The sequence below is a fragment of the Etheostoma cragini genome, chromosome 15 (genome assembly GCF_013103735.1).
Source record: "Etheostoma cragini isolate CJK2018 chromosome 15, CSU_Ecrag_1.0, whole genome shotgun sequence".
NCBI lineage: Eukaryota > Metazoa > Chordata > Actinopteri > Perciformes > Percidae > Etheostoma > Etheostoma cragini.
Genome location: NC_048421.1, coordinates 4,625,741 through 4,635,663, shown reverse-complemented (window position 1 = coordinate 4,635,663; position 9,923 = coordinate 4,625,741). Strand labels below are relative to the sequence as shown.

At 38.8% G+C, this 9,923-nt stretch overlaps 1 protein-coding gene across 2 annotated transcripts; it reads right to left on the bottom strand.

Moving 5' to 3' along the window:
• Positions 1 to 3,107: 3,107 nt before the first annotated feature.
• Positions 3,108 to 9,756, bottom strand: slc2a6 (solute carrier family 2 member 6). Of its 2 annotated transcripts, XM_034895102.1 has the most exons (9): positions 9,562 to 9,745; positions 9,384 to 9,464; positions 7,540 to 7,811; positions 6,378 to 6,474; positions 6,159 to 6,258; positions 5,783 to 5,976; positions 5,486 to 5,661; positions 5,006 to 5,301; positions 4,277 to 4,605 (listed from the first exon to the last, which is right to left on the bottom strand). In XM_034895102.1, the coding sequence occupies exons 2-9, from the start codon at positions 9,435 to 9,437 to the stop codon at positions 4,277 to 4,279; spliced, it is 1,518 nt and encodes a 505-aa protein (XP_034750993.1). In that variant the 5' UTR covers positions 9,438 to 9,464; positions 9,562 to 9,745. The 2 variants fall into 2 exon arrangements, with proteins under 2 accessions (XP_034750992.1, XP_034750993.1); XM_034895101.1 differs by having other exon boundaries at positions 3,108 to 4,605; positions 9,384 to 9,756.
• Between the last annotated feature and the right edge of the window lie 167 nt (positions 9,757 to 9,923).

Here is a 9,923-nt window from a genome sequence, read left to right as displayed (position 1 = left end):
GGACATGTCCCCAGCATGTCTTTGAAATTGTCTCTTTTGTCCCCACCCCTTTTAAAGGTCAATATGTTAAATAATGGTACGAAAAGCAGAACACAGAAAACACAGTTACGCAGAATGTTTTCAATGTGCAGAAAGTTCCAAACATGAGCAAAAAGCGTGCTGAATTGTTATAACAGGCGCATTTGTAGAATAAAAATTCAGCAGAATGCAGGAAACGTGTTAACACAGCTAACTTCCTGATTAAAATCTGCACTCTTGTTGACTGTTATCTGTGCAATCACAGTTGTTGTGTGTTTAATGTCGAGTAGTCTTTTTTCCCCGATGTTGTATTGCCCTTTGATGAACCATTGTCCTTTGTTGTGTTTTTCCCGACCCGTCGTAATTAATGTACTCTGACCTCATACTAATCCCCCTACTAGAAACAAAAATGTCCCCACCACTTTTCAACACAATGTGACACTCTTGCATTAGGGGTTTTATTGTTTTTTCTGTATTAAAGAGCCTGTAAATATATCTTCTTTTCTAATTTTTTTCTTTGTACCAACCAATCAGGTGGAAGAGCTACAGAAGTAAAGGTGTGTGTGAGAGTGTGGGGTGTTGCCTCTGCACATGATGTAAACTGGGTGAGCTGGTAGTGTGTGTGTGTCTGTGTGTGTGTGTGTCTGTGTGTGTGTGTGTCTGCGTGTGTGTGTCTGTCTGTGTAAATGTGTGTTTCGATGAGCCTGATGAACAACATTTCAGAGAAAGAACAATCCTTACACAGTTTTAAATTCCGTAAGAAGACACTGTTAAAAGACTAAGGCGTGTTTATGTGTGTAGGATAGGTGTAGGGGTGTAGCCTTTGGGGGGAATATATACGACACCACTCTGACTTAAGTTTTGTGGTGCTGCAGGGATGTCCTGGTCTATATTTTTATTCCTGCAGAGCAAAGAAAAAAAACTTTGTTTGGTACAGATCCTCACAAAAATCACACTCTAGTTTTTTTCATTTTATTATTTTTCAATGAGAATGAGAATAATTATAAAAAAAGTAATCATTCACTCCAATGTTGTGAATTATATCGCACTTGCAATATCAGTCAAAATAATCCAATTACATGTCTTCCTCATGCCACACAGCCCTAGTGTGTGTGTGTGTGTGTGTGTGTGTGTGTGTGCCTGTCTGTCTGTGTGTGTAAAATAAAGTTTGTCGATGGAGTCTGGTGGCTTTGACTAGAGCATACAACAGCTCCAGTGTAAACTTTCACTATCCACTATCCACAGCAGCATGTTGCTTAGCTTATGCGTTCTCAGGACTTCTGCCTGCTTCTTTAAACTGGAGGCCGGCGGACTGCCATCTACCGTTTACTATGGATATGTACAGCATACAAACCCACTTCCAAAAATCCATACAATTCCCATTATACAAGTTTTATTAGGTGATCCATGACTCTTAGCCTCAAGCAGCTGAGAAGTATGCCTGCAGCCTTAAAATAACTCTTTTAAAGGTATGTTAAAAATGTGAGATGTAGCTTGGAACAAAGCCACAGGGAGTGACAGGTTATCAATGAAGCTATTTTTTTCTTTCTTACAATCCTAAAACAGTCATGGCTTGTTTGAAATAAAAAAGCAAATCAGAGGAGAAAATAACAAAGTATTTTTTTTTCTTTCTGTGCCAGTGAGAAACAATATTATTTGACAGAAAGCATGACTAAATCAGATTTTGTTTATTTCTTCTTAGTTTCCAGTGCTGTCTAATAATATTTCAACTTGCATGTTGCCTTGACATTACTGCATTTGTTAAGATGCCAAGTGACTGCTGAACTTGTGTTGACATGAAATCAAAAATGTCTAATGCCAAAACCTTCAGTTAAATGATATTGAACAATGTCATAATCAGGCTTAATTAAGAGATACAGTTGAGTATCATCTGCATAACATTAGAAGGTCAATACCTATGGGCAGAAATCTGTGTAACTAGAAACTGAATTTGACTCATTCATACTTGAATTTCAATTGCTTAACTTGAATAATTGAAAAACTGATTTATGTGAATTTACAGTAAATTGCTCATTGTTAAAAACTGCTTGTGAACTGAATGAGGAAGTATACAGAGAGTTACATTTTTAGTGAGGATCAAAAACCATTTTAAAGCAACTATATTTGATTAAATTAATAAAATTGCGTTAAGTTTCAAGTTTATTGCAATTTAGTTCCAAACAAATACAGTTAATTTAAAATTATGCCATTCAGTACTGTGGCCCTGAAGTGAAAACCATGACAGCAATTCACACACCACAAGAGCAAATCCCCACAACACGATAGCAATTCCCACAGCACGACAGCAAATCGTCACAACGCAACAGCAAATCATCAAAAATAGCGGAAAAAAAGATACTCCCATTAAAATTGTTCCTTACATGTGTACTATTGTAAAAGCACAAGATCATCTGTTGCTGCACTGAACTGTTGGTTTGTGCTGCTTTCTACAGTTGTTGTACAGTTGATGATCTCCTCCAAGGTATTATTATAATTATCTTTCCAGGGATGTGTCCTGTCTAACAAGGTGATTAATGGTTACCTGATATACTCAACAGAGTGCCAAAAAACAGTGTAATATCTCATAAAATATCAAATTTACAACAGTAAAGGTCAACAGAGTAAAATACACAACAGATGTCTGTATGATTTAAGTTAGCTACTTAAAGTTATGGTACCAACACCTTAGCTCCAGAGCACTAAAATAGTTACTAGCTTAGCTAACAGGAAACTGAGCATAGAAAAACTAACATCTATTTAAGCAATTGTGATAAAAGATGAGCCCTAGATAACGCTCCAATATGGACATCAGCAACATTCTGCAGGTACAAATGATACTAGGATAGAAACTTCTGTGCAAATTCAATGTCCATTGTCTATTGATATAGTAATTCACTGCTGTGATTTAGCAACACAGAGGTGATCCTATGGGCAGGCAGCAACTTATTTAAACTATGACACTGCACTCTGGCATGTGACCTGGCCTGCTGAGCCACCAGTGTGTGCCGGCAACATCACTTCCTGTCCTCATTTTTAGGCCCAGAGATGATGACAGTTTGTTCAACGTATTCATGAACATTTAAGGATAATGTATTATTAATTTGCTCTATTGTACATATAATCAGATTTTATAACTGACATTTTGAAGTCTGCTGTCAATGAAAACAACATATAAACTGTGATCTCAGTTTAAATACAGCACCTTGTGCAATGTTAGCTTTCAGATTTAGTTTCCTGAATGTATAAAACACATTATGGACAATTTATATAGCGTGTAGACATGACACAATCACAACATGCCCCCTTCCTGTAATCTTTAGGTTTTGTCAATCGCTTACATAATAAGTACATGCTCTTCAAACAATGTGATGGACAGCTAAGCTGACAAGGCAACAACAACTGTCTGTAAATGTCATATTTGTACTTTAATTTAAGTATTTACAGTAATGATAAATATTGTTTTTCAACAGATCAGAAGAGCTGAACAGGTAAGTGATGAACAATTGTCTTCTGTTGATACATGGTTCTACATAGTATTCAGTGCAGATTGCTTTCAGACATGTCAGAATATACTATGGTGTAAATTCCATGGCTGCTTCCACAGGAGAAGGAAGGCTTTGTTTTTAGAGATATTTGTCAGTTCATCTCTGTTATGTTTCATCAGTGTTTTCATGTTTGCCTTGTACATTGCGTAGTAGTCGTGGTGGTTAGTGGTTAAATATAATAATATACAATATATTATCATTACCATCATATATATGCCAGTTGAGGTGGTTCGGGCATCTGGTAAGGATGCCTCCTGGGGGCCTCCCTAGGGAGGGGTTCCAGGCACGTCCAGCTGGGAGGAGGTCTCGGGGAAGACCCAGGACTAGGTGGAGGGATTATATCTCCAACCTGGAAAACTTTCAGCTTATGTATTAACAACAAGACTCCAGAGCCCAGTAATAGAATGAAATTAATTATATTTCTATCCTCCAGACTGCTAAACTTTCATCACAATTCTATTGTTTTCACACAACTAGAAATAACTGAGACTGAAATCTTAAAGATTGTCACTCTCAACTGTAACATGTTATTATTTGGATGTGTAAACTGCTTCTTGACCTAATGGTTTCTCAGAGGGCTTCACATCCTGTACAACATACACTCTCTTCTTACACCCACAATATTGACAATCTAAAGGATCACTTTGCAGTAGCACTGTTTTACAGGTGCATCTTGGGAGTGACTCCTTGCTGATTAAAGGGCTTGTCAGGCTTCAGCTTGACTGTGCAGTGGAATTGCTTCTGTTGATGGTGAACGTTCGTCCTGTCCTGAAATAGTTCTCTATTTCTTCCAGTGAGCGTCCGCGAGTCTCTGGGATGCACACTGCGTTGAACAGCAGACATAGCACACATACCACTGTAAAACACAGATAAGGCACGTACAGGCCGTACCAGTCCACCAGGTGTGTGAAGGCGTGTGTGATCATGAATGCCGTCAACCAGCTGACAGTCACACACAGACCCGAAGCAACGCCCCTAGCAACCAGCGGCAACACCTCTGACATCAGCAACCATGTGATTGGACCCCATCCCAGGGCGTATCCTAGGAGATAACCAACAATGTGATGACAATGCAAACAGCTTTTTAAAGCAAATGTCATACATACAACAAAAGCACATACAGTCATTCTCAGGGCACAGTCACACCATGCTATGTTTTGAGAGGTTTATCAGACTCTACTTTGGCTGAAAATAAGTCAATTATATGAAAAAGTTACAAAAATAATTTGTTGTGTTTAGTTCTTATTTTGGACAGGTGAGAGCAATAATGTTTTAATCTAAGTAGCACCACAAAACCCTGTGTGAAGTTTTAAACATTTTTCTAATTTAGTAAGGCCTGGTAACATAATTGAAGCCAATTAAACTGAATAACCCAAAACAAAATGTTTTATGACTAACACAAGCATGTTTTTTCAACAAAACGAGTAACTTGAAACACTCACCAAATATAAACACCATGGTGCTAATGAGAGGAATAAGGCCCGCAGTTTGGTGGCTGGCATCTAAAGTGTTTCCAATAGGATTTTGGGAGCTGTAGTCCCAATTCATGGTGTGATTAGGAGGGGTGGGGCATGGAAGGCAAGGTGTGGTGTGGGAGATTATTGTCAGAGTAAGAGAGGACAGGAACATCAGCAGGCTCGACGTGTACAGCAGGGCTTTGCGTCCCGCCTTGTCCATTAAACTGGCTGCCACGGCAACAGAAAATAGGCGGACCGCACCTACAATGGCAGCATCATACCTGACAGACACGGAACAAGGAGAGGTCAGCCAAATGTTCTGTATCTGTTTCTGTAATTCTTTACTCATGAAGCACATTTGATACAAGCAAAGCAAAAAGCGACATTTAGAGGAGAAATGAAAACGAGAGACAAAAAGGAGAAGAATACAAATAAAAGAGATAAAATAAATAATAGATATCCAACCTGGGCTCCAGGGAAACTTTGCTTTGGGAAAAGATTGGCTCCAGGTAGACCAGGATGGGCGTGATGCCCGTCATTTGCTGCAGGAAACGCATCACCACTGAGATGATGATTGGCCGGCAGTAGACAGGTCTGGCCAGCTGCGACCATGTGACTTTACTCTGCGTGTTGATGCTGTGCTGTATTAGGAGACACAGAAAATGTGTGTACCTCTTTGTATTTATTTAAAAAACTCAAGCATGTTTACCACAGAAGTCAATGTGTGGGCGTGATGTTACCACCTCATTTTAAGTCTCTCACCTGTATAGCACTGAGCTCAACGTTTGTGTTGTAGTGTTGTCCCCTTAGCCAACGGAGGGCCCTCTCAGCCTGTTGCTCTCTGTTGAGAGAGAGGAGCCTCCTGGGGGAGTTGGGCATGAATGCCAGCAGCACAACCATCAGCACAGCTGGCAGCCCCCCCGCCACTGCCAGCCATCTCCACGGTACCACCAGACCTACACAACAAAACATGATATTCAGCATTTTGATAGCACGAGCAAGAGAGTAAAGGCAGGAAGTAAAGTTGTGTCTCTACTTTGTCAGGAATTGTAAGATGCTTTGGATTAGAGTTTCAACTAAATGTATAAAAAAGATGTAGTAAATTAGCATTTATGTAGCAGTATTGTTATGTCCCTACCCATGGCGTACAGCGTCAGGGCCCCAAACACAGCAGTGATCTGAGGGCAGGAGCCCATAGCTCCTCTCACTGCTTTGTGGGAGATCTCTGAGATGTAAACCTGTGACAAAGACACACAAAGGACACACAAACAGTTATATAAACACAGTATTAATTCAGAAAGGGTTCAGAAAAATTGCATAGGTTAAAACAAAAGTTTCTCTCATCATATTAACCTACAGGAATGGATGCTGCGGTCATCCCCCCGGCAACGCCTGTGAGGAAACGGCCCACATGGAGCATCCACAAGTCAACAGCCCCTCCCATCAGCATGTATCTAAGACACACACATAATGCAGCCGTGTTTTTTTAAAACAAACAGTACATGCAGAATCATACACAGACACCATGATCCATATATCTATAACAGCAAATATCCAATTCAGTCTGACCACAAAGGAGAATGTACAGTGAAGTGCCAATAACGAATGTCTCCAGTTTCTGTTTTGGACACATAGTGTGCAGTTTCTCTGGATTTTCTTACATCGCAATAGACATTAACATAAAGCATGATAAACAGGGAAATAAATTGTAGTTTGACAGACAAGAATGTACGTTTAACTTAAAACCATGCCACATAGTTTACCAGTAAAGGCATGTGCATCATGTCCGCTAGGCCTACCAATCAGCAGTGGTGGAAGAAGACGTTAGATGCTTTATGTAAAAGTAGCCATACTATAGCGTAAAATACTCTGTTACAAGTAAAAGTCCTGTATTCCAAATATTAAAGCATTATCAGAAAAAAATTATTTTAAAGTGATAATATGTAACTTTGAGATGTTTCTGACACTGTGAAATGTTCCATCTGATGATCATAAATGGCACGTAAGCGCAAATGAGACAAACAGTGGAAAGAACACTATTTTTATAGAGTTTTAATTAATGTCTTTGTCAGGGTCCGATTTTTCATGCAATTTTTTGCAAAGTCACAAAATGATTTTCATAATTTATTTTTAATAATAACGCATAATATTTTAGGAAGTAATAATTCATTTTTATGTAAGTGTCCACACAGGTGTTTTCACCTATGTTGCCTAATTTGACCTCTTCTCAGGACTGTGTGGGAGAGTACAAAGTACTTTACTTGATTGACATCTCTTGGTTTTGTTGTTCTGTAACTGTAGGGGTGAGGCATCCCATCCTGTTATCATTCTTATCACTTCACAGAGTAATGATGGCATAATTCCAAAAATTCCGAAATTATTGATGTAGGAGAGGCAGAAGTGCCATACTTCCCTCTGCAATGTAGTTGAGTAGATATTGTGATTAAGCAAAGTATTCAAATTAATCTTAGTTGCATTCCAACACAGTTTGATAGCTGTATGTTGTGACTGAGACCAACCCAATAGTCAACGGCACTGCTGACATCATGATGCTCAGTTTCCGTCCAATCAGGTCGTTGAGCAGCATGGCGCCCAATCCTCCAGCCGCTGCACCCAGTGTGTAGATGGAGCCGAACCAGGCAGCCTGCTCCGTGTCCATCCTGAGCCGAGGGTCTGCATCGGGGCCCTGGAACTTCGGCAGGACCGGGGATGAATAGACCAGGGAGTAACCGAAGCTGAAGTTTCCCAGGACGGCCGAGAAGACGGCCAGGAACAGTTTGGAGTTATTGATCTGGGATGGAAGGATGTGGAACTCAGGTTAAACTCAGAGCATAAGCTGCATATATAGATACCATAAGCTACAATATCACATGATGATTAAAGTGTTCCGTTAAAGTTAAAGGGAAGTTTGGGTTCTAGTCACAATTGCACTTTAAATGTCTAATAGTCAACACGTGTGTAATAATCAACACAAAGATGAGTATGGTTAAGTTTATTTAAAGAGTTTAAAGGAGGGGGCAACTGAACACTGCCTGCAACTCTTTCCGACATCATTAGTGATATCAAGTGTATGAAGTAGGTTGTTTAAGGTTAAATGTTGTGTTAATAAACATTTTTTGCGATGATTAGGGTGATTGTGCAGTAGATTGTAGGATCTGTTTAAGGCAGTTTTTTGTCACTTAAAGTGGAAAGAGTTTTTATTAAGTTAAGCCAATTTAGAGAAATTTAGTTTTCTTTTTCGAGTTACATTTGCGTCATGATTGTGTGTTTGAATGAGTCCGCCTCCTTTGAGCTTCTTAAACTTTCTAAAGCACACTGCAGATAGACCTCTAAATCCATTCGCTTCACCAATATATCTTTTCTTGACTACCTTAGGTAGTTTACTTATTTACTTTAATTTGTTTTGTTTTTCATGAATTTAAACTTTAAAAAAGCATGGCTGACACCTCAGCTCCATTCACTCCATGAGAATATGCTGGACCTTTTATTGGGACAATCCAGCGAAGAGTGAAATAGTACAAAACAACTTTCAGTAGCACAACTTCTCAGACCAGTGCAGACCTGTAGCAGAGAGCATGCATGTGGCTTCTTACTATGGCAGGGGTCAGCAGTCAAGATCAGAATAGCTTCCTTAGACAAACGTAAATGACTGACACTGTCCTCACTGCTGTTTATTTCCAACAGTTTACTTTGGTCTTTAACCCTCATGTTGTCCTAGGGTCAAATTGACCCGTTTTTCTATATCAACTTTATTTTTAATAACCCAAAATAATTGATTCCACACAACGCTCTTTGGCAAGTACTAATCTCTACTTTCATTAATTTTGGGGGATCTTATTCAATTTTATAGCATTTGAAAAAAACAATTGAAGTGGTTCTGAAATAGTATTGAGTAAAAGTTGACATATTCCAGTCTGTGATAATGTTATTATATTATAATTGTTGTCAAAATAATTCTGGATTTCTGCTTTTATAACTCAAACATTACGTATAATTTCCTATGAATGAGCTTTATTGACCATAGATTCAAAAAATAACTGTAAAACTGAAGTAAATAACTTAGTGTTACGTAGTGTTGAAAACGTCACAAAAGTGACAAACATTGAAAAAGTGCCAAAAGTGTTGAAGAAGAGACAAAAACATTTAAAAAAAGTTTAAAACATTGATGAAAAGCATCAAGAAAAGAGTAGATTTTCAATTTTGACGGGAATACAACACAAGGGTTAAACACTATCTCTTCTCAGCACTCACTCCACAACATTGTTAAATCAATCAATGTATCAATATATCAATGATAGAGTAAATATGTGGGCTATTGATGAATGTTTAAAGAATTATTACAAATAAATGAAATGTTTCCAACCCTGGATTCAGATGATGTTGGTCTTCTGTCTAGCAGAGAAGTCTCTTCATCCATGTCTGCAGCAGGAAGCTTCACAGCCGTCTGATGACACTAAGTAGCCTTAAACAGAGGTCTCTGACATGTATAATCTAATAGGTTTCAAGATCTGGCTGTTCCCCTCATTCAAATGAAATATTACCAATGTCAAAAGAAACCCTGCCCTCTAAAAACACTGCCAGACAAAAACATGTCAAAGTCCATCTTATTCCAATGAAGCTTCCAACAAAGGTGATCCTTCTCTACAGGCTAGGTTAGAAAAATGAAAGAATGCTGGTAGATTGTGAAGACTGGTTTGTTTAAACCCCATTGTTTACACTTTTCAAGAGGTCCGGGGGTTTCCAAGCTGACAGGCAGAAACAGATAGAGGATAGATACAGGTTGAGTCATAATGAAACTGAAAATAAAAACTGTGTCCACACTGAACTTCCACGTCTGAAACTGTTGAAAGGATTTTTTTGTTGTTGCAATATTGACCTTTTAATTGGCTTTGACTTTGATTGG

Bases quoted from the DNA above. Each gene is read 5' to 3' on its own strand.
- slc2a6 (XM_034895101.1), bottom strand. From the start codon at position 9,437: ATGGATGAAGAGACTTCTCTGCTAGACAGAAGACCAACATCATCTGAA. The intron at 7,812-9,383 runs GTTGGAAACATT...CTTCCATCCCAG, and splicing joins CAACATCATCTGAATCCAGG to ATCAATAACTCCAAACTGTT. The intron at 5,977-6,158 runs GTAGGGACATAA...TTTGTTGTGTAG, and splicing joins CCTGACGCTGTACGCCATGG to GTCTGGTGGTACCGTGGAGA.